This window comes from Cyrtonyx montezumae, unplaced genomic scaffold, assembly GCF_038088225.1.
Source record: "Cyrtonyx montezumae isolate F1298 unplaced genomic scaffold, pur_monq_1.0 scaffold_10, whole genome shotgun sequence".
In the NCBI taxonomy this organism is placed as follows: Eukaryota; Metazoa; Chordata; class Aves; order Galliformes; family Odontophoridae; genus Cyrtonyx; species Cyrtonyx montezumae.
In genome coordinates, this window is record NW_027071826.1 from 44,833,292 (window position 1) to 44,857,968 (window position 24,677).

Genomic DNA, 24,677 nt, shown 5'->3' on the forward strand with positions numbered 1-24,677 from the left:
AGATTCCTGCTGGTCTCACCTGCTTCTGAGACTATAATACACCCCATGTACCTTACAATCAAGCAAGCATTAAGACCTGGATTCTGAAAAATCACTTCCACCTAGAAGCTTTCAGTCAAACCAGAAACAATGGGCAATACAACAAACTAAATTTGTAGGAAAAAAAAAAGCTGGATTTTTAATGACATGAATCATAACTTCAATTGGATGGTATTGACCTTTCATATTGACAAGAATAATTAAGAGTCTTTCCAAGTATTGCTGCAGATAGAAGTGCTCCGTTTCTGACTTGGAAGTTTGTAGGGTGTTTTTTTGTTAGTTTTGGTGTTGTTTTCTTGTTTAGAAACCCTGATACATCCAAACTTAAGTTGTAGACCTATTAAGCATTTAAACATGTGCAGTGACTGAATACATAGGGAAAAATATATATACATTTTATATATATACAAATAAAATGGATTGTGTGCCATCACTGTAAATACATACTCAGATTTTGTCTTGAAACCTGAGCACTGGTAGATAGTAACATTCTTTCCCAGAACAACCCTGATGTGTTTTAAGGAAAAATAAATAAATAAGAAGAACTATGAAGCAATGTAAATAGAGGTAATAAGTTAGACATAACCATGCAGTAAGATAGCATTCAAAGAGATAATACTAATCGGGATTGTCAACTGCAGGGCTAGATAGTCTCCAGACTCTGGGTATCTGGTGCATGCTAGTATCTTCTGCAATGTTATTTCTCTCTAGTGACCAGATTCCTAAACTTACTGTGCTCAGAGTTAAAAATAACCCAGCACCAAAGAGGGAAGGAGGGAGAATTAAAAGCAGGATTAAACTCACTGAATAGAAAATTATCAGCTGTTTTATGTCTGTCACATTTGTTTGGAGACTGGTGCAGCAGCAGACTGCATAAACACCTTTTGAAGTGCATCATTTTTGACAGCTAGTCTTTTTATGAAGTCATTTGTTAATGTGGATTCTGATGTATGACTGATCAACTGCTCAATTTTTAGTTTGCTCCTACTTAGCTCATTCATACCAAGAGAAAGAAAGTGTGGTTTTGTTTTGTTTTTTTTCCTTTCCAAGTCCTGTTCTGAACGTGAACAGTGAATTTGTCACTGAGACCAATTCAATATTTAAAAAGAGACAGGTCATGTTGTACAATGAGTATGGAATGACTTGGGGAGAGTATAATCAGGGACATAGTTAGAGATGCCCATCAGCTAGGCTGCTAATGCTTAAAGATGAACATCTGCATCCTTCTATATAGCATTTGTCCTGACTACCAGGACTATGCTGTGATGCCTTTCAATTGACTGACACAGATGTCACCTTCCCTAGGCATTCTTACCCAATCCTTTTCGTTAGTGCCTATTGGTTTTGTTGAATCAGAGAAAGCTTAGACTGCACTGGTTGATAGCTGCTTACATTGCAGGTAGAGCAATGACACAATAACTGTGGATCTTCCTTTTCCAGGAAGCTGGAATAAATTCACTTGAAGGAAAAAGTGAACTAACCGTACAGCTAAGTGATCACAAGGCGTTAGTGGAGAAGGATAAAGCCTTTATTGCACTTGATTGTGCTTTAATCTTCAAGCTCAGGCTTTTAGTGCATCCTGCAATTTCAGATTCCTTTTTTTCCATATGGATCTGGAGCTTCTACTGGTGTGCTGTCAAAGCTGTTTGACTTGTAATGCCTTTCACTGGGGAACAGCTGCTCTGTGTACACGTAAGTATGAACGCACTTGAGAGGCTTTGCTTCAATTTAAAACCTAAAGTTAAGATGTATAAATGCATACCACTGGTATATTAATCACAGTCCTAAGTTGATGGTGGTAAAAAAAGGTTGCTAACGTGTCCTAAGAAAAGGTGTGCCTAGATACACTGAAAATTGTTCATAATTATAATTTGTTGACTGAATGAAAGTCTGTGGCTGAGCTATGGTTTTCCCAAGTTCTCAAAAATGAAGCAAACGTTTTTCTTTCCATTTTCCTTATCTCTACTTTCCTTATCTCTGCTTTAAATCATAAGGCTGATGTTCACTTGCTGAGGACGTTACTGTGCTTTCAAGCTTTTCTTTGTGTCAGAGGTCTAGATGCTTGTGTTTTGCAGCTTTTGGCAGGAGTATTTTAAAGTAAGACATGCCTTAGTGAGCAGGCTTTTTAAATTAGCATAGATAATATTTCAAAACTTGTTGTTCTCCAGTCATTGCTATATGGAAGTACTTAATTTAGGACTCCATTCTCAGTTCAGTAGAGCTGTGTTTTACCTGCATCATCAGCTGAGGTTTTTAAAATAATCTACTGGCTGGATAGTGACAGGAATAAATTGAATGCGACAAAGTTGCAATCTGATTCAAGAAAAAGAAACCTGAAAATTGAGTCAAAACAACTTTTTTCCCTCTTTGGAGAAGGTTCATTAGCATCTCCCCTACTCTATCTGGACAGAAATGAGGGACTTTGTGTTTAAAACAAAACCAAACCGTCCCCCAAAATAATGCAACGGTAAGCGAGACTGTTCCCATGTCGGTGGAGAACCTGGTGCAAACTGTAACTGCAATCAAGTGATAAAGGCTTTCAGAGTAGAGAGAACACTCAGATACTTATTGCTTCAGTTTTAGCTTCCTCAAGGAAATAATCATACAAAAGATCAAGGTGTTTCTTTATTACTAGCTGCGCTATCTCTGGCTCGTAAACATACGATGGTGATTTTACAGTATTCTTTTACACAATGTGATGGCAGGTACGAAGGGAAGAGAGAGTGTGCAATAGCATATATAACAACGTGTGGGTAATATTGGACATAATTTAGTTGAGGATAACAGAAATACAGCCACAGGATGGTACGAATGACACGAATCTACTGTAGCACATTGGTAGGTTCTCAGAAATGCTTTGCTACTCAGATTCTCATTTAGTTGTTAGAACTGGGAGCTACGTTGGTGAACCATCATACATCAGTGACTCACAAGGTCTCATTCCTAAGAGAAAAATTATCATAGAATCACAGAATGGTTTGGGTTGGAAGGGACCTTTAGATCATCTAGTTCCAACCCCTCTATTTAAAACAGCACTTGCAAACTGTGATATAGTGATATCATGATACTATTCATCTTGCTGGAGTTTTTTAGATTTTCACAGTTATTATTGTTCTAAGACATAATTCAGTGTAGCAGTTCCACCTTAATATTTAAAACCTACGTCCTCCTTAACAAGCATACTTTCCTAGTCCCTTTGCTATCAAAGCCTTTGCTATCTTACTCTTTTAGCACTCGTTTACTGCCTCTTCCCATTCTTAGCTCTTCCATGTATACAGCATACTTTCTGGATACTTTTTTCCATTCTTCCACTTAAACGATCCTGTCATTTTATATAATGAATGTGATTAATATCAAGACATGGATACTTACTGAGGGAGAAATGCCATTACTGCATTAAAGAATCTTAAAAGTGTAATAAATTATAGTACAGCTTTCTTAACTTACATGAAACAAATAATTATTCTCTAGAATCTTATCACAAATTACTCATTTATTTGACACTTATGTTTAAGCATGCAATTGATTTCAGGAATCCCAGACAGACATTTTATCACTCAGTAAGATGAACTAGCTAGGAATCATGTAACACCTATTTTTATGTCTATAAATCATCTTCACCATCCATCAATAACACAGTGAAAAAAGCTGGTTTTTATGGGTTCTGACTCCAGTGAAAAGATGTTTAGATAATGCCTACATTCTTGTTTTATAAAGGTTCATTTTGAATCTTCTTTTATTTCTGATGATTATTCGGTAAATTAAATCCCCTCTAGAGGTCCAGGCTAAAACATTATAAAAGTATTTAGGACTTGAAAAGGAAAATAATGGGCAATGGGCATTTTCATGTTTTGCAGTGAGAAAATTATTTAAGTAAACTTTGATTGAAACAGTTTCTCATGGAACACTGAGGATAAAATGCTATGTGTTTTTCTTTCCTTCTTAGCTGTTTAATTACTTAGTGCTTCTCTAACTTTCCTTATAAAAGAAACTTGTGTATTACAAAAAAAACCCAACATCGTTTCTCCTATATTCAGATATATTGAATTTTCTATTCTCTTGTTGGTCAACAGATGAATAACAATATAATGCCACAATACTTCAAAAGATTTTGAAAACAGTTTTTGAAGAACTTGTTCTACTTAAACACAGCCTCTTGTTTTGCCATATTCTGTAAACTGTTTTTGCTCCTAGTTCTAGGATAAAGGTCCTGTATAATCCAGACAAAATATGTCTTTAAAGTGGAATGCTTACATAAAGAAACACATTGGTTAATTTTAATATCAAGACTTTATCAGGCTAGTTCTCAAACAATGAGCCTTCAAGGGTAGCAATGACGTTTTCTTCCATTAGGCTTTCTTTTTTTTTTGTTTTCCAGACTTATTGCCAGATACAGTAATTGGCTTGTAACTGTCTGCTGTCTGTCTTCTAAGCAAATGACTAACAACCTGACTTGGAGATACTTTTGAGTCAAATATATTGCAGTCTGAGGTGAGCAAACTCATTGTGGGCATCACAGCACATAGATTTCCTCTGTGGTCAGTCCAGACAGGGTGTTTTTACCAAGATGTAGAGCATTTTCTGGACCACCGGTATGGTCTTTGATTTGTTCCTGAGTGGAAGCTGAAATGTTGGATGGTTGCCATATTTTAGAAATGGACTAAAATGTAGGCAAGAAAAGTCCTTATTCAAGGGCACCTGTTAGGCTGAGCTCAGCTCCCTGCATCCCATGGCCAAGGTTCAAGCACAGGAATTGTTCCTGACCTTGGAAGTTTATCCTCCTGTTCAGGTGTTACATACACAAAAAAGCTGTTCAGGATACAGGATGTGAGAAAGGCACTAACAGGTTACAAGTGAGAAGATTTTCCCTATGCAATTTCTATGTAGAACTTATTTTCTAAAATGCTTGATGCATACCTGACTTCATGATTCCCCCAGGCCAGATAAATCCCAGTTAGCTGTAACTTGCCTCTTTGGACCAGATGCAGGAAAAGTTTCCTCTGTCATGCTGTTTTTATTCTATCTTTGTTTTTCTTATTTTGATTGAGGGAGAAAAACTTTTTATTTTTTTATTTTTTAAGAGAAATCTTGCAAATTCGCCTTCTAGCTTTTTTAAAATTTTATTATTATTATTATTTTGATTCCTAACAAGGGGTTCGGATTCTTCATGTCTATAAATTAGTATTTTATTAGAGCCTATAGTCTCACTTATTTACACTAGTGAAGGAACTTGCCCAGTTCAATTACCATACGTGCAGCTTGACATTTGAATGGAACTGTAATTAGTGGGGTTATTTGTGTTTAACTTTATTTAGCACCTTATCTTCCTGCAACATTCTTGTCCCCATACCAGCATCAACTGTGAACTCAACATTGCTCTTACTAGTTCTGTTCTATTCTGGGTTAGGGGAAAAAAAAAAATCCAAAAGAGAAACCAAACCAACCAACCAAACAGACCAAAACGAAAACCAGCAGCACTCCAGATTGAAGGAGCTCTGGGGAAAAAAAAAATAAATTAACTAAATCTCTTTGCAAAGGCTTTTAATAACGTGAATAATTCACGTACACTGCAGTTAAGCAGGTCATAATTCAGGAAAGTTATTGAAATGTTTTAAATAACCTGGTATTTATTTGCAATCATGTGCACCCTTCCACAGAAGTGGTGGCAGCTTGCAGGCATGCAGTCCTGTGGAACTGTGCTTATTGTTCTACAGCCTGCCCAGCGTTTGCTTCCCTGTATTACTGTAGTATATAAGACTGCAAGCCCGATGACAGAACCCCAATTCATGGAATCGTTTTTGCTGGAAGGGACCCTTAAAGGCCAGCTGGTCCAACTCCCCTGCAGGGAGCAGGGACACCAACACTAGATCAGGTGCTCAGAGCCGCATTCAGCTTGACCTCGAATGCCTCCGAGCACGCGGCTTCCACCACTTCTCTGGGCGACCCGTGCTATAGGGTTAGACATACGAACTGCATAAAACCTGTTTTTTTTACTCTTATTAAAAGCGGTCCCCCCAGGCTGAGCCGCGTTCCGGTTTTGGAGCTCTCCTCCCGAATGCACAAAGCCCTGAAGGCGGTGGGGTCATACCGCAGCCCTGCAGAAGCCTTTCGGGAGCTGGATGCAGCTGGGCGTACAGGTGGGGCAGGGCTGCGAGCAGGGCACGGCCCGCCCCATCTCGGCTCTCTCTCACCTTTCCTGGCCGGGAGCCGCCCCCGGGGGGGCCGGGCCAGCCGCGGCGGGAGGACGCCCGGCGCTGCCCGGCGTCTCCCTGTGGCAGCGCAGCCCCGACGCCGTCGCCTCAGCCATGTCCTCCAGCTCTCCCCCGGGCGAGCACAGGAGCCGGAGCCTGGGGCGGCTCTCGCTGCCCAGGAAGGGCAGCATGACGCCCGGCAAGAAGCCCTCCTCGCTGGAGCTGGCCGAGAGCGCCCCGAACGCCCACTACACCCCGCTCCCCGAGGCGCAGGGCGGGCGGTCGCCGGCGGGCAGCGGTCCCGGACCCGGACCCGGACCCGGTCGGGAGCGGCCGCCACACGTGCGGAGCGAGGTGGTGGTGGTGGGCGCGGACAGCGCGCGGCCCCCGGTCAGCCTGGATCCCCGCGTCTCCATCTACAGCCTCCGCAAACCGCTGCTGAGCCGCAGCAACATCCAGGGCCGGGTGTACAACTTCTTGGAGAGACCGACGGGTTGGAAGTGCTTCGTGTACCACTTCACCGTGTGAGTAACCGAGTCGCGCCCGATCCACCTGCGCCTCGCGGCGGGGCGGCCCTTAAAGCGGTTTTCCTCTGAGCGGGGCTGTCCCTAAAGGAAAAGCGTCCCCACCCGGCTGCTGCACGGCCTCGGTGCCCTGCCGTGTTCCGCGCGGTCCTGCCCTGCACTAAGGGCGTTGTAGTCCTGCGAGGAGAGCAGCGCCGGGGGGGGGGGGGGGGGGACACACGACACGCTCCTCTCCCTGTCCTTTTAAACTTCATTTCGATTGCTTTTCCTCCTTTGGGTCCCCTCGGGTCCCAATGCAGTCGCAGCTATTTTTAGACAGGAGGAAGGATGGCACTGGGGGGATGTTAGAGCAGCGAATAAGTTCTAGTCGTTGAGTGTAACCCTCGGTTGTTGGGAGGATTCCTGTGAGAGAGCCCGTGGGAGATCTGTGCTTTCTAATCGTGGGAGGTTTGTGTGGCCCTCGAGAGGTTTGCATATCTTAAAAGTAGGGAATAAGGTCAGGCCGAGCTGCGGGACCTGTTCGTGTCTCTGTATTGATGGCTGGTCTTGGTAGCCTTTTCCAACCATAGTGATTCTCCAACTCTGTGACTGTACATATGCACACCTATATACGCTATACACCTATGCAGCTATTCAAGAACTAGAAACAGAAGCATTTTATGGGTCAAATCTGAAGATAAAAAGACTTCTATTGAAATTAACTGCAATGATCTTATTGTATTTGGATTTCAAATTCTAAGTAACTTATTTCTAAGCGAATTGAGGCTCGTGTGCCACTATTCCACATTTTGGGCTTCTGGAGTGAGGTACTTTGTTTTAGCGGAGGGAAAACAGCTGTAGTCAAAGTTTATTTCAGTGGGAGTTGGCTGTATGCAGCTGCTAAGATAATTGTGGGTCCTGCTCTGTTTCAGATGATCATAATGCCATTAGATGACAAAGCAGCTAACGGCTGTAATTACAAAGTGTCCCATTGTTCTGGGTGAACAGTATACAACGCTTTAAGGAAAATCTCTTAAAGGAAATGGAAGCAGACATAGTGTTGACTCTTTTCTGGTGTGTGAAATCATGTACAGAGCAGACAGTAAATCGTGTTGAGTATCTTACCTAATCTCCAAATTTCAATGCTGATCTTAGGGGAAAAAAAAAAAAAAACAACACCAGAAAATACTGTTTTGATCTGTTTATTTCCCTAGGAATCTAGCTTCAATTTTAACTGTTCTTGCAAGTATTAACAATACAGATTAATCCTATCTGTGCTAGGAAGTTAGGATATATACAGCAAACCATTGCCCTCATCTCCCTCAGTACGCTCTGATTTTTGCTATGAGCTCTGTGCTTCCCTCTTTCCCGTAGAGCTGTTCTGATGCAGTTGTGAACGACAGCAATAGTAAATATTCTTAAGTTTTTTACTAAGCGCTGTGCAAATTCCTTGGAACTTTAAAGAGACAGAAGTGTGTACTCCTGTCCTGAAGAGTTCCTTGTAAGACAATTTGTAATTGCTGCCTGTGTGTGTCCGAGCAACTCTGCTCACGTTTCCCCCAGCAGAGGGAACTGAGTTTCAGCCTCAACCATCCCAACATCTTCCCGTTTCTGTAACAGATAATCCTGCGCTTTCTGTGATGTTTGAGGTTACTGGTCTTTGGTCTGTACCCCTCCAACTCTTTCTTGCTTTCTGCTGGACCAGGGAATGATGCCTTTGCGTACTGCCGCTGCCAGCAAGATGCTGGGTATTGGTTGTTAAATTCCTGCAGTATGTGAGCTTGGGATTAAAATTAATGGACAAGGCAGATAGTTGATCTGAGCCAGGGAGTTGTGCTCAGGAGATGTGGGACCTGATTTCTGCACATGGTTTGTTAGATTTTTGCAGTGCTGCCTCATTTGCCCGTCTCTCCTACTAGATCGTACCAACAAATATTCATAGACAGCAAAACTGGCTTTTGCCTTTGATGTGCAAGGACTTGTGACAGTTGTCTCTCTTGCCAAAACAAGCTCAAGAAGCTGATGTCACTTACCTAGTTCCTCTTAGTCATTCCCTCTGCTGGCTGCTTCCTGATTTGTTCTGGGGGATTTCAACAGCGTGAGAGATCTCAGTTTCTCTTGAAGCTTCAGAGGATAAGAAGATAGAATGGGACCGGTGTCATAGAGCAGGGTTAAGCCAGCGAATAAAGACAAAAACTGGGTAGAGTTCTGGCCAAGATGTTGTCTGAAGACAGGAGTACAGTGGGCTGTATTTTCTCTCTATTGCATTCATCTACATTACATAGAGTATGTAGCTTTGAAGTGATTAGACTTAAAAACTCCATAGAATAGTCAAAGTAACTTCTGGACCTGTGTCTCTGGCTGTTTAAGGACTGTTTATTAAGCAAGAAAAGCTACATCTCCTGATTGTCACAGGTTGACAATACCTGAAATATCTCTTTCCCAAGAGGTGAAATGCATGTTCTTTTTAACATCTCAGGATAATGAGATAAAAACTTTTCTTCCAGCGTCATGATGTTGCATTGAACTTAATTTAAATACACAAAGCATATAGCATGTGTACACTGAATTCTACCTGTGCAAATAAAGAGCTGGAGATTTACATGCATAGTTTCTGCAAACACAACTGATGGTTGCTTAGAAACTTGAATTTTGTACATTGGAGTCAGAGCTTGCCCTGTGGCATGGTTATATGTAAATGTCCTTCTGGAACCACCAAACCCATGGCTATCTCAGGTGAGGAAATAAGTGGGTGCCACTGTTCTCACTGTTGACCTTTGGAGCTAGGGCATCTTATCACACTTATCTTAGTAGTGTGCCTTGAGATACTGGCTTTGAATGGTGAAATGTTCTGTAGCATTAGCCAATCGTGTTTTGAGGCTGTGTGAAGAGAGGTGGTGGGGAATAAAACTCAATTTTCTGTCTTTACTGTGACTGAAGTCCTGAGACTCTGTTCCTGTGTTGGAAATGACTGTAAAGAACGAGTCCAAGATTCTCAAGAGGGATGAGTTTCTTTTCACCTTCTGTAAATAGCTTAAAATCAAATGTCTTAGTGTGTTTGAAGAAACTTATGAGCTTTATTGTGTTTTCTTTAGTCTTCTGTATGGCAAATAACTTATGGCAACATGTACGGTGTGTCGACTTCCTTTGCTCTTTGAAGTGTTGGCCATCACCAGAGAGAAAAATTCACGAGTAGATGGATCACTGGTCTGTTCATGTATTGCAACTCTCTTATGTTGCCATGCAAGATAAATCCTCTATCTTATCTTTGCATTGATTTATGTACCCAGTTCAATTTACTTTGCCTTTGTATATGTTCGATTTAATCACCCATGATTGTGATTGAATTTTCTTTGAATCCTGAGATGTTTACATAAGCTTGGGCTGGCTGGTGGCTGGGATTTGGGAGACCTGTCTGTAAAGGCAGATGCCAATTTGGAAGTGTGAATGCAGAAATGAGGAAGAAGGGCAGATATGTGGGCTGATCCAAAAGTAATGCCTCCTATTTTATTGTCCCACAATATCAGAAGCAGGTGGATGTTGGTGGTATGGCAGTAGAGGTTGAACCTTCATACCAGTACTCGTATATTTTGTTGATGTACTACAGATAGCAGCAAGAGGGGCTGTCTGACAAAATAGTGTCTGACAAGGAAGTTTGAATGAAGAAAGTTGCGTCATTGAATTTCTCCTTGTGGAAAAAACGGCACCCATTGATTTTCATTGATGCTTGCTGACTATTGATGAAACCCATAGCTCATGTTGGTCACTACTTCAAAAATGGAATTTTGTAGTTCTTTGAGATCATAAAACTGCTCAAGGACTATAACTGGACAAAATGAAATGGGAACAAGGTGATAAATGTAGCTTCTTCCAACCCTAACATAGACTCTAGTGATTGGTTCACAGCAATGTGGACATCTTTGCAACCTAGTGCTCTGCATTTGTCAGTATGTTTGTTAACATTTTTATGTGAAACAAAAAGGATCACAGAAATAGCACTACTCCTGTTCCCAGAGAGATGAGCTTTTGCCTGGCCCATTTCCATAGCTGGCTGAATGCGTAAGATGGTATGCTAATGGTTAGGAGTTGCCATTGCAGGATTCGTTCTTTTGTCAGTCGTTCAGATGCTGATGTTTTTGAGTCCTAGATTTCTGACACAGGACTATGAATTTAGTTTCTTGATGTGTTGGGTACCTTCTGTGGTACTGGAGAAGAAGTTGTCCAGAAAAAGTGTGTAATTAGTGCCAGAGTATGACTTGGTATAACTTCCTATCACGTGTCCAGTCATCAGGATAAGAAACTCAGATAATAATGACTACATAACTCAATAAACATGGATGGGGAAAATTAGATTTGCTTAGTAACTGAATGTCATCAGAAAGAGGGTGGCATCTGTAACCAGATACTCTCAATGTCAACAGTTAATGCATGAGAGACAGTTTGACTGAACCACTGTCTTAGCATCGTTTATCATATTAAATGGTCGTTGTGTGGAAATGTATTTTGAATATCAAAAAGAAAGGAAGGAAGGTGAAAAGCCACGTATCTTCTAATTAAAATATCTTTTGAAGGTACAAAGTGTCTTCAGTACTAAGAAAAGTTTTTGCTTTGAAGTGTGTGGCACTGTATGGGTAGTTACTTGACCTCCTCATTTTGTCCTGTGGTCTGCAGGCAGGCACTGCAGCCATGTGGGGCAAGGGAGCTCTGTGGGGATAAAAAAGCCTTTGAAACTGTGCTGATGATGTTCAAGCTTTTTGAATAGCTGATGGGAACAGGAAGCTGTAATGTTCTGAACACTAATGCTCGGTGAAGACCAAGTTGTGTGTGATGGATGAACAAGTCTGTGGAATTCATGCATTAAGGTGATAAATGTTATCAATTTGGGCAGGTTTTCCTGCAGGTAGGCTTTCTCCTCTCTTTTCCAATCATCCTTCCAATTTAACATTCCAAGTTCTTCTCTTGTGTTTGCTTTCCTCTGGGAGAATAATTATTCTAGCTTTAAAAGTCGCACATGAATGATCTTAAGAAAACAAGTAAGTGCAGTATTCACATTTCTATATCTGTCAAATGGTTGGCTGGGCAATTCTGGCACACTTCTGTGCCCTGGCTCTTCTAGTTCCAGGAAAAAGAAAAAAAAACAACAACAACATGTAAGGCTGTCTAGATAGGCCTCTTTCAAAACCTTCATTGCAATTGAATCAAAGCTAAAGTTAGGATTCAATTGCAGTGAGCTAATTAGGCTGAGCTCCAAGTGCCTGAGCAGTGGATATATTACAAACAGCAGTGCCAACATATGCTGTTGGGGGCTATGCAGAGGCACAGTGCTTTGCTGACTTTAAACTCTGCAGTACCTCATTAATTTTGTGTGTTAATAGATTGTTGAATGTGCTCTGGTGGTTGAACACAAAAGCTGTGAGCGCTTGCTCATTCAATTTCAGTTATGAACTATTTTCTTGTTGGGGGCATGGTGTTTTCTTCTGCCATCAAGAGGTCCAACACGATTTTCAAATAAGCTGGAAAGTTGCCAGTTGCAAATAAGCCTTGGATATGCTTATTTGAGCTGGAGACGGGGATGTCTGGTGAGGTTTTTTTTGTAATGTACTGGCTCTTCCCATGCAGTCATGCTTCATCAATTTAAGAGCTTGCGAGATCCATTATAATATCTGTAATGGGAGAGTACATGTTTGCAAGCTTCTACTATGGTAGTAATAACTGTATTTTAACACCTACCAGATCCACGTGTCATAACAGAGACTGCTTTGGCAGTCAAGTTTACTGCTGTTTTATAGACAATGATTAAAAGACTAAAAAAGATTAAAAGGGCATTTTGAAGCTTCCAAAATTGAGTAGTTTGACCAGTGGCAGTGTATGCTCCTGGAGGACTGAGAAGGTGCTGGGTGTCAACACTTAACATATGTCTCACACAATCAATTTCCGAGGATGTGTGAATTTTCACCTTCCTCTTTCAGCTGTTTGCTGTGTTCAGGAAGCTGAGGAATTGTAAAAAATAGTGCAGGGCCCAGGTGAATGTTGTAGATATAGTGTGAGGAGTTGTTAAGAAATGAGCAAGTACTGTACCACATCTCTTAAATGGGAATTGCCTCCCTTAGCACCTGTATTTTATAACAGAAAACTTAGAATCTGGAAAATTCACAATTTTTAAAAAACAGACTGGCACAGGGTAAGGTAAAGGTTTCTCCAAGCTTAGGACAACCATCATGATAAAAGCAAATGTTGCCTCCGAACTGCCCCAGTGGCAAATCTGCCTGTAATGTATTGTTTGAAACCTTTCAGGGTTGATGTCATTTCTTTTTGTGTCTGTGTGTGGGGACTTAATGCAAGGAATACCATAACCACTATAACCTACAGCCATGGATATTTGTTCTTTTGAAAGCCATAAGCTGCTGAAAATAGGAAATTATGCTGCAGATTATTAGATGGCCTCGAGGTACTCCTAGCAATCTGTCTAGTGTAGCTCTTATTACTTTTTTCATATGTCCTTCACAGCCAATGTGGTGTTTTTAGTGTTTTATGAAAATGTTAAGCAAAGCCAAAATAAACTTGGTACAGGCTTTCTGCATTTTTTTCTTCTGCAAATATTGATCCTGACCTTTGAATTTCGCATTAGTGTTTTCAATGGGGATATAAATCTCACGCATATTTTACTAGTGCCAGTGGACTCAGATGTTATTTGACAATAACGTTTTGTCATATTTGTAATAGAAAACTGAAAGGTATTTCATAGTTAGGAGTCAAACCTTCTCTTTTGTGGTTTTTTTTCTTTTTTTTTTGCTGGGGTAATTAAAAAAGTAAATGCTTTGTTATATAGCTTGATTTGTGCTTACTTCAAATGAGATATACACAGTTCTTAGTAAACTTGGTATCCATGAATTCCAGTGCTTGGAATACACTAATCTCTTCTGTAAATATACTCCCTTGAGTCTTGGGGATAAATCTCATTTTTTGTTCAAAATTTTAACAGCATTTTTTCCTTGTGGCATTAATATAGCAGATTTTTTTTTTTTTTAACAGAAAAGAGAACAAAATTGGGTCGTTGTCTGAGAACAGAATGTAAGTCATAACAGAGGTTATCATCAGGCGGCTTTTCTGCAGTTCTTCTGAAGACATAAAATTTAAGAGCAGAGCCTTGCTGCTGTGGCAGATCACAGCTTTCCTCGTTCCTAGTACCAAGTTTGCAGCTTGTGGTGAACATATCTTCTTTCTGTAAAGTAAGGAATTGCCTTCCAAGGATGTTCATTCCTCCATTAGCTATTCCTCTTCCGGTAAAACCGCTTGGGCTGAAAATGCTCTGGACTCATCTGGACCCTTCTGTTTCACAATAACTCCTGAGGGTACCAAATCCAACTAACAGCTTAGGTAAAGGTGCCTGGTGTGCTCATAAGGATGTTGAGAAGTAGAGCAAAGGAGAATAGCTGCAGGAAATAACTTCTGCTCATCCTTAACACTCTGAATGCTTCTTCCCAATTACCTGTACAAAGGAAGGAAGAGAGAGAGGAGGGGGACAAAAGGAAAGATCTTTTGTGCTATGGTTTTAAAATAAAACATCCAATGCTGATCCTGTTAAGAATCAGTGTTGTTTCTATTATGTAAAATAAAAGCTTTAGCCATCATTTATAAGCTTAGGAAAACGGTCCTTTATTTCTTACTAGCACTCCTTTAAGTAGATTTGGTTCTTCAATTATCCATTTTGTTTGTTATTTACTACTTTGTTTATTATTCACTACTTCACTGTCTTAGAGGACACTGAACCGTGGTCAAAACAGGGAATGAGCAAATAAATAAAAGTGCATTGCTTTATCCATAGTGTGAGTAAACTTAATGTTATTACATGCTGTTATCTTATCAGTGAACCAGAAACTATTGATAATGCATTATCTCAACAGTTCACAGAAAATAAAATAAACCTCTTCACTTGGTGTTTCCTCTGTCAACAGGTCATCCAACATCCTAGTGCTAAACAGTCCAAGCTTCTCATTTTGGCTGTATACATAACATTTGGTAGGTAGATATGTGAGCAGTCGTGTTCTTTGTATGCCTTCATCATTCTGTTCATTTGAGACAGCTCTTTGTAGCTTTGTTTGCTATTATGACATGATCTTATTTGGATAGCTATATTTGAAAAGCAAGAATGAGAAGAATGCTACAAGAGTCATGAGGGTGAAAACAAGGCCTTCAGATTTTATAAATGCGAGACTGTTGCTGTACTTGTCTTAATTTCAGTCCTTCTTAGGCATGTCAATTACTTGTTGCACTGCTGAATATGGCGATCATCTTGATGACTTTTGTGGCAGTCTTTTTTTTATTTTACTTCAGTGTAAGACCTTTGCAAGCTCTCGCTGTAGAGATTAGGACTGAGAAATTGAGCAAACAGTGGGGAGAAAAAGGAGGTACTGTGAAAAGAGCACAACCACTGTAGCAATTATGAGTGCATAGTATCTAGGAGAGTAAAGAAAAAATGAGAAGTCACATATGTAGATATTACTCATACATACATATATCTGTTATCAGATTCTTGATACTTGTTTACTTATGACAACAATTTGCTTACAAAATTGGCAGTGTAGATAGGAGACAGAAATTGAGTGTACGTACTTCCACAAATGTGTGAACCAACTGAAAAAAGCCTCCAGCGAGAGTAAGAGCTAGAAAACATGACCTGAAGAAAGATAGCTTACTATAAAGAAAATCAGTAGGAGAGTGCAGGATGGATGGTTTGATCTTCAGTGAATTAAACAGGTAAGGCATATAATGGTCTTTACAGTATAATCTAGATTTCTACGTTAAGGAACAACTGTCTCGTGGCAATGAGAGTACAGCAATTAATTTCATTGTCTGGGAAAGCTGTTGATGTCCTTTCTGGCAGGCTGTAAGCTCAGGCTAGATATTTCCCAGGGCTCACCAAAGCATAGTTGGTCTTGCTGTGAGACAGATGTCCAGGAGTCTGTGTTCGCGCTTGAACAGGGAATGACCTAATGGTGGAAGTCCACTATTTCTTTACCTTGAGGTACTTGAGTTCACTCGTATTTGGCACATGTGTGTGATGTGGCAGATTGATGTTCCTTGTCTCCAACTGTTCTGGTTCTTCCTCTGAAGTACCTTTGCATCTCTCAGCCCAGTTCAATCCAAAAACCCCTTTTTTTGAGAATGGGCTTATTTAACATGCTTTCCTCTTTGCTGTTGATGATATCTTTGTGCTCCCTGCAATGGCACTGGGATTTTGGGATGCACGAGGATATGTGTTGCTTAGTTGTTTCCACTATTGACCCTTGCTATTCACTTGAATCAAGATGAAGTCAACTTTTAAGACTTTTGCTGTTACTACAATGAGAAGTGGTCCATATAGCTTGTTCTGTCTCACTACTGAAACCAGCAAAATTCTTTGGGATGAAATATCATGATCATAGACCATTATTTGAATACACTGTGTCTGAATTTACAGGCTGATTTAACAGCTAGCAACTGATAGAGACCTAGCACATTGCATGTGAGTGACTCTTCTCTGATGGCAAGAAGTGACAGTTGTGTCAGGGTTTCAAAGGAGATGTCTTCTTTCTGTACTCTTCTGGCATCTTAATCATTAGCAGCAACAACCTTGTTGCTGAAGCAAATATCTTGTGAGCTTTGGATGTCTCTTGGAAAGTGGATTTATGCGCTTTCTATCTATATTCTCTAAAGAGAAATATAGAAAGCTTCTGCTATGTTAGAACTAACCTCTTCCTGGTAGCATGCATGAGGTATATTGGAACTGTTCACTACTTGCTACTGCTTTCTACTTCAGTGGTTCTTGTTGCTGTTGTTTTATTTTTCTCAGCTTTCTCAGAACAGTCAGACTTGTTATCCTCAACAGCAAATCTCAGATGCTTTGATCTTGGACAGAGTTCCCTGAAATCGTGTGCTATGCTCGTGTCCTTTTGCAGAGTGCTTCTTCCCTCCCCATTTCTCATTTCCTCCTCAACCTTTTTCTGTTAGTTCTCTGTAGTGAGAGGTAGACTTGAACCTGGGCATGCTATAAGGTAAAATTTCCTGTGTCTCAGGGATAAAAGGTTTTATTACAAGGACTTCCTAGTTTCAGAATGCAAGGAGATATCAACCTGCCTAGGATCTTATCAGAGTTGAATGATCTCATTCTCAAGTGACAGGTGATAGCTGCACCCTTCAAAATCAATAAGAAGGATATTTTGTGTCCCAGCCTTTGAGCTGCATTTAAGAGCAGATTGTTTTATAAGCAACATACTTTTGTGTCATGATAGGCTGTGACTATTTTAAATTTCTTTCAGGCTTTCTATTATTCCGTGGTCCATTTGTAAGCTAGTAGTAGTATTTGCGCCTTTGAAAATTAGCCGGTTCATAGGATTGTCAACAAGAGTTTCCCCAGCACTGAGGAATGTCTGATTATGTTAATATCACTTCCTTGTGACCTGTCAGATGGTGAACTGGAGCTCTCTTCTTGCCTTTATCAAGTTCTGTGTTGTGGCAGTGATACTTAGGGCTTGTGTGGTACTATCACAAAGCAATTCTATGGTTACTGTTAGTCTTGAAGGACTGTGAGTTTTGCCTACAGGTAGGAGCTGATATTTGGGAGTTACTAGTTGAAAGGTGTAATAGAAATGCTAAGTCATGGCTTGAACCAGTGATCGAGCACCTGGTGGGAAAGCAGGGCCAACCCAGGGCAGCTCAGGTGTATGCAATGTTCTTGAGTGACTGGAAAGAGTAGAGCCAAGATCTGCTCCTTCCCAGACCTCATTTAAAGGCTGGCAGTGGAGGCAAGAGGATCTTCCCAGAGACCCCTGTGTACCTGAGGCCTTTCAAGGGTAAGTAGGTTTTCTCCTTCATTTGTGTCCTTGGGTGCTGCGTTTGATCATATCTTCGCTTGCTGCAGCCTAAGACTTTGCTGCTCTGCTATTGTTGCTGTGCTTTCCGATGCATTCCAGCATTATAAAAGCATATCATGAAGATTATTTTTAATAGTGTATAAGTAGCTGTCAGCCATAGACTTCTGAGTGCTGAAGTTCCACTGTATCCATTTTTTTTTCCCTCCTGCAGAAACTTGTCCGTGATATCTTTCCCACTCAAATCCCTATCAAAATACAGAAGTTAAGGCTTCCATCAGATAGATTTGTATCTGAGGGAAAACCCACATAAGCTCAGTTGTCAAACACAATGAAGCTGCAGTGTTTCCCAGTGGGGTGCCTGTATATCTGAAGTGCGTGGGTTGTATGTGTATTTTATGCATTTCTAAGGGTTCTAATTACTGCTTTTCCTTTCTATGTGAATTTTGGCGCAAAAGTACCACGAGTACAAGTTCAAAGTATTTTGAAGGGTTTTTTTTCATTCATTCTGACTTAATTGAATTTCAATTTTTTCTTCTTCCTATACTGGAACTTAGTTGATGTTTTCAATTAGTGCTTGCCTAAGTTGATTGATTATTCTATCAGTGAGACCATAAGGAAAAATACCAAAAATGTCCGGACTAAGTAAATCTGCTGCTATAAGTGGAACAACCCAAAATAATGAATTTTTGTTCTGTCTTTTTGTCAGATATCTAATAAGCTACAGGGCGCACCCCAGAGTGTTACCAAGCACTTAGCAAAAATTTTGCAAAGTAGATTAAAGCCATTATTTTGTCTTTTTCTACAAATATGAACCTAAAGCATAAGACTTAAATTCAACTTCTACTCTGTGCAGTGGTAGTGCTACTGATCCTAAGAGTATGTATTAAAAAACATGTTATGCCTCCTTGTTTGTTTTTATTGATGCTCTGTTAGAAGTGATTTTTCTGTGAGTTTATGTTTCAATTGCCATATGTTAAGGAAAAAAAAAATCAGTAGTTTCATTTAAACTTGCTTATTCAACCTGTTAATAGGGAGCTCAGTCCAATCAATCAGCTGCTGTTGGCTGTGACGTTTGATGGCTGCACCTGGCTTCAAAACACATGCAGTTTCAAAAGAGAATAAAGGTCTTGTGATGTTAGGAATAAATTGCCACCTGTAACCTTGGTTCTCATACCCCATAATTTCACATTGCCAGCGAATACGATCTGGTAGCTCTTACTTCTTGTTGTTAGAATGAGATACTCTGTGTAATCACTGGAATCTCTCAAACACTGCATCTGTAGGTTAAGCAGACAGACTTGCTTGTCCTTCTCTCTTTATATGGTGCCTCTCTTTGCCTGTTCCCCCTTAAGGGCTTAATCCTGTGGTGTGTAGAAGAGACTTGGGAAAATCATGCAATTTTAGGGCAGGAACTGAAGGCAGAAATTAAATCCAATTGGAGTAAAATGCTCCATAGGCAGTAAATGATTAACCAGAATAAAATTTGGCTGTACCACAATGATTAGAACCTACTTTGTAAAATAAGACTGGTGTTGCAGGGCGTGTCTTTTGAAGTATTTTTTGTATACTGGTATGGGATGCCAAAGTAATGAGAGTAGTTCTTGTTTTCTCTCTTTCTCCCATTCCCTTTATGATAAACATAGAGAGGAATTAGGGGGTTTTTATAGGATAGCTGTAAGGGAAGTGTTGCTATTGCAGTGCTAGAAAGATAAAATAGCTGCAGGGAAGCCAGACAGTGTGTGCTTTCATTCCCAAAGCTCAACAAGCGCAATGTTTTCATGTTAAAGAGCTGAAATAAGTTAAAGTATATGAAATGGAGAAGAACAGCCTGTTCATTAAGGAAAAAAAGACTGCCTGTAAGTTCGTTCCTTCCTTGCAACTCCTCTAGAGTCAGCTTTGCTGGCAGCTTCTTTTTACTTTGTAAACAAAAGAAGAGAGGAAGAGGCTAGCTCTACCAACACCCTTTGGACTTGAATAAATAAATGAGATTTACTGGCTGTAGACTTCTTTCCACTTAGTATCTCTTAAAGGTTTGATTCTAGTCCAGCTGGTTTTGAAAGATAACTCTGCAGAGCAGCAGAGATGCTTATATATGTGAATTATGTTTGAGTTGTGATTGCTAGATCAGGTTGGATAAAGCTTTGGTAAGCATGGAGGTAGAAGATCCTATCTCCAAACCCTGTCCGTGTGCTAGCTGTCAGAGCCTGAGTTGGTTCTGATAGCCACGTCAGAGTAGGGAACTGTGTGCTAAAGAAGCTTGTGAAGGGCAAACCTTGTTAGTGTAGGTAGTTACCAGAAGTCTTGTGGGGCTAAATGTTGGCACTGTGCCTGGCAGAACTAGTGCCTACACAAACCTGAGTAGGTGCTGCCATTAAACTCATGGCTCTAAAGTATAATGACAGAACAAATAGCCAGTCTGTGTTTTGTGCAGCTTGCTTACTGTATCCCAGTATGTGTTTACACAGTGGCATCAGGAACTGACAGCTGTTTCATAGATGAGATTTGATCCTTCCTCCAAGGAAGGATCACCCACAAGTTAATGTGAAGTCATAGGGTGCCTGTTCTAGCTGGAGTAAGTAGTACAGTCTGAATGCTGGCATCCAAGTCTGTTGCAGATCTATGAAATCAGTGGTGGAAACACAGTGGTGTTTGATTTCATGGGAAATTGGCACACAGCTGACAAGTGCTGGAATGTCCCAGTCTGTCCTTGGGGTACTGTTGGCATCTTTTGTGGCAATAAACCCCCAGTCAACAGTCTTGACTGTGGGCAAACAGCAGCCAAGCGCTCAAAAGCGCTTATCTCCTGTTAGGCAATGCATTCATAAAAAGCAAAGTCATAAAAACCTTCAGTGGCTGGCAATTCCAAGGCTTACTGTTAGAGTTGAAAAGAAGTCCTGAAGAACACAGGCTTCTTATCAATTTTAATTGCTAGGCAGTGGAGAGCTGCTGTTTGTTTAGCGTCATCTGGTATTAGCAACTGTGTTTTACGTTATGTGTTAGAGATACGTTTCTGGCAAGCAATGTTCTGCTGAATTCAACAAAAATACTTAATTCTCCGGGGATTTCTGGTTTGCACAATCCAATCAAATGTGTAAACAAGTGCAAAATGAACTTCCAAGGAGGAAGGGTTGATTGGAAATATATTGTGCAGTGTTAAGATGTGAAGGTGTCATTGGTTTCTTTTTTTTTTCTTCTTTATCTTGTTATAGATATATATATATATTTTTTTTTTAAGGAGATTTAGGGAAGACCAATGGTTACTATGCTGTAATAACCTTGCACTGCTGTTAAAAGAAATTCTGCCTTTCTTATTTTCATAGATTACACTTCTAAACACTATATTAGTGCTTATGCATTTATTTAAATACAGGAATTTAAGAAAAGTTTGTTTGTTGTGTGGCCCTATATTCATGCAGCAGGCTTACAATGAAAATCCATGCCACCCTTAGGGAACTAGGCCAGTAAAAAATTCACTTGGAGCAATTGCATCCAAGGTGTAGATATTTTCATTCCTGTAGCCCATTGCCAATAACTTTCTGTCTCATGTATTGCACAGAATGACCAGAGGTGAAGTGTTGCTGGACTTGTTGCTCTCCAGTGTGGAGGTGATCATTAAAGACATTAAGCTATGGAGGCAGCTTGGGCTGCAGTGACTGCGCCCTGGTAGAGTTCATGATCTCAAGGAATATGGGCCTGACAAAGGGTGAGATCAGGACCTTGAACTTCATGAGAGCAAACTTCAGATTGTCTAAAGAATTGTTGGATGAGTTCTTTTGGAAAGTGGTCCTTAAAGACAAAGGAGTGGAGCAAAGCTGGTTACTCTTTAAGGATGCCTTCTGAAAGTACAAGAGCTCTCCATCCTTCCAAATAAGAAAGCAGGCAGAGGAGGCAGGAAACTGGCATGACTTTGTGAAGACCTGCTGGTCGGAAAGAAGAGCATGTGCAGTCAATGAGAACAAAGGCACATCACCTGGGAAGAATACAGGGTTGCTATCTGGACATGCAGATGGAATTAGGAAAGCCAAGGCACAGATAAAACTGAACTTGGCAGGGGATGTTAAAAACAAGGGTTTCTGTAGGTACATTGATCAGAAGAGACAAGCCAAAGAGAGCATATCTCCTCTGATAAATGAGACAGGAGGACTGGCTAAAAAATGGTATGGAGGAGACTGAGGTACTCGTGAGTTCTTCCTTGCCTTGATCTTCACTAGCAGCCAGGATTCTTACATTTCTCACATCCCTGAACCTCTTGATGGGAACTGGGGGAGCAAACTCAGCTTGCAGTGTGATATAGTACTTGATTATAGTACTTGATCTTTGTATTTTTATATACTTGTATTTGTTTGACTCAAACTAGAAGTTTCAAAACAGAAGCTAACATGAAGAAAAGTATATTTCATGGCAGCTGTCAAGGAGGCAGACTGACAGCAGTTAGCTAATCAGGTGTAGCTGTGATGAAAGCCACATTTCTGATCTCACCAGTACCCTTTAAGTAGCAGCTTTGGTCCAGAATCATCTGGGTGAAATGTAGGTGGGACTTTCACACATAGCTAAGGAAGATGTGCTGGAACTTCCCTCACTGACTTGAAATGAAAGGCATGTTCTGTCTTTCTAGTACCTTTGACAGCCTTTAAATAAGGCTTGGCCAGAAATCAGCAGGTTTTGGATCATGAGCAAGGCTGAAGCTGTTCGCATTTAATACTTCACCCTTTTTGTTGAGATGGTCAAGGAAGTTGATCGTTTTGATGGGCAGTTGTCTGTTTGCAACGATCTATTGCCAAAATACTTGTAGAGGAATTAGGGAAGGTGAAGAAAATGATGGCTGTAACGGTCCTGTTGGCATCTCAACAGAATGATAATGAACGCATCTGTATTTTGGTGTCCCACGTGAGAAGCTGTTACTGCTCCTATTGCTACGTATATATGCTACACATATGTTAATGTGTTCTTTCAAAGTCTAGTATTTAGAGAAGTTACATTTGTATACTGCTTCCATTTTCTTTCTTTGCATGTCTATTTGTTTCCATTTGCAATTCTTTATTCCTTTGTGATTTTAGTTTCTGATTTTTGTGCATCTCAACTTCTTATGGCTCTTGTAAAGTACATGTAAAGTAAATCAGAAGAAACAGCAGTGTGAAGCTAGAGCAATTGCTTACTTTTTGTGTTAAACTCTCTGCAATTAAAGTGGAGGGAAACTGCTTTTCCTTGTGACTGCCAGTTGCCAGGATTTTTTTTTCTCCCACATGAGGAATTTGGTAGATGAAACTGCCTTAGTGAAGTGATCAACTATGGATGCCTCTTTAGTTAGCTGGTGATGAGCATTCCTACTGAAATAATGCATAGCCAAATGCAAGTAGGATGCAGAGTTAATCAGTTTTCAAATGTTCACCAGTTCAAGTCCATTTTAAGCACTTTGCAGCGTTGCTATGCTGTCATTTTAGCCTAAATGGATAGGAGAAGAGGCATGTCTTCTCTCACTTCTCATCTTGATTTTTTTTTTCTCAAGCTGCTTCTTTGTATTTGTTAGCATTTGTTTTTCTGTTATGAAATAGCAATGTTTATACTTCTGAGTAAAATTAAGTATTCACAATTCCAGCCAAGAAATGGATTTTCAGTTTTGTTTGAAGCAAGCAGTTCCTGTTTCACATAAAAGAGGAGTGGCTTTTTAATAAAGGATCTCTGCTGTGTAGTTAGCATTCAGGTAAGCAGTATAACAATTCTGTAGTGTTAACAGCTTGACAATCAAACACCTTCTGAAGTGCTTGTAAACTCTTGTGTCCAACTGAAATCTGAAGAGATGACTTTGTTGCTTACCATGTGCCCTTCTTACATGTAAGAAAAGTATCTATTTAACTCAGCATGTGGTGCAAAAATCTTCACATCCTATTACATACTCAGGACTTGGTGAGTCTTCAAGGAATATGAACTTTGCAGGAGACATGGAAGGCTTAGCTAGGAATACCTAGGTATATAGGCTGCAGATTATTGGCTGAGTTTAGACACTTTGAAAGGCACTAAATCTTTACCTTCACAGGCCTGTGCTGAAATGAGACATTCTGTTATCTGTTTTGAGCACAGCCAATCTTTTCAGCAACTTCAAACAACTGTGAGGGTGTCATCATCAAACAAAAGCTATTGTATTCTTTTGTAATAAATGAGTGTTCATTCACGAAGTCCTCAGATATTTTATTCTCTGATAAGAGGCACTTTCATTTGTTTCCTGACTACTTGACGGTGTGGGCCTGCAGGTTTGTTCTATGACTGTGATATATGCCTTTTAGGGAAAGGAAGAGGTGGTGGAAAAGCACAGGAAAGTGAAAAATTTAAAAGGAGCAGGGGCTTGTGTGATACCAGGTAAAACAGTGAAGTTGAACAGAGTTGTTTTCAGAATCATAACAAAGTTATCTGTATGTAACAGAAAAGATATTAAATCTAGATAACTTGAAGGAGAAGTTAAAGCTCTCTTGGACATTGTTACTCTGGTGCTACTGCAGTAAAGTGCTGGGGGAATGCTTGTTTACTCTGGTTCCTGTACCATCTCCGCTTTTTGTTTCCATTTGTTTCCAGGCTGTTTTGCATGGTAGTTGTGAATTCATTTTTCAAACAGCTAGCAGGAACCATCTCATATGTGAAATTTCAGTAAATAGTAAAAAAAAAAAAAAAAAACAACACCAAAAAACTCTGAACTTGTACATGTGTGCACGAGGTCTACTCTAAAAGCAATGCCTCCTATTTTCTGGTGCTGGTCCGTAATGTCAGACGTAGATATTAGTGGTATGGCAGTAGAGGCTGAACCTTTCCGCCAGCATTCCCTCACATTTGGTTGTTGTGCAATAGATGGCAACAGGGGGGCAGTCTGACAAAATGGCATCTGATATAGAAGTGCAGATGGAGTGAATAAGTGTCATTGAATTCCTTCATGTGGAGAAAAGGTACCCACTGACATTCATCAATGCTTGCTGAATAGTTATGGAGATCAAACAGCAGATGTGAACACAGTGGAAGTTGGACTATATGAGCTCTGTTGTTCCTTACAGTGATACACATATAGTTAATTCTCTTAATAGTGGCTAGTATAGTGCTGTGTTAGG

The 24,677-nt window shown here is 40.3% G+C and overlaps 2 protein-coding genes across 4 annotated transcripts in view; both read left to right on the forward strand.

Moving 5' to 3' along the window:
- Positions 1 to 24,677, forward strand: part of TSSC4 (tumor suppressing subtransferable candidate 4) — a 265,206-nt gene that overhangs the window by 56,721 nt on the left and 183,808 nt on the right. The gene's annotated exons all lie outside the window — the stretch shown is intronic.
- Positions 6,330 to 24,677, forward strand: part of KCNQ1 (potassium voltage-gated channel subfamily Q member 1) — a 320,180-nt gene continuing 301,832 nt past the window's right edge. For 2 of the 3 annotated variants that reach the window (XM_065755201.1, XM_065755202.1), the window contains exon 1: positions 6,345 to 6,754. In XM_065755201.1, the coding sequence (XP_065611273.1) occupies positions 6,345 to 6,754 (410 nt within the window). Of the gene's footprint in view, positions 6,755 to 24,677 lie in introns of all 3 variants that reach the window. The other variant, XM_065755204.1, reaches the window with a different exon arrangement.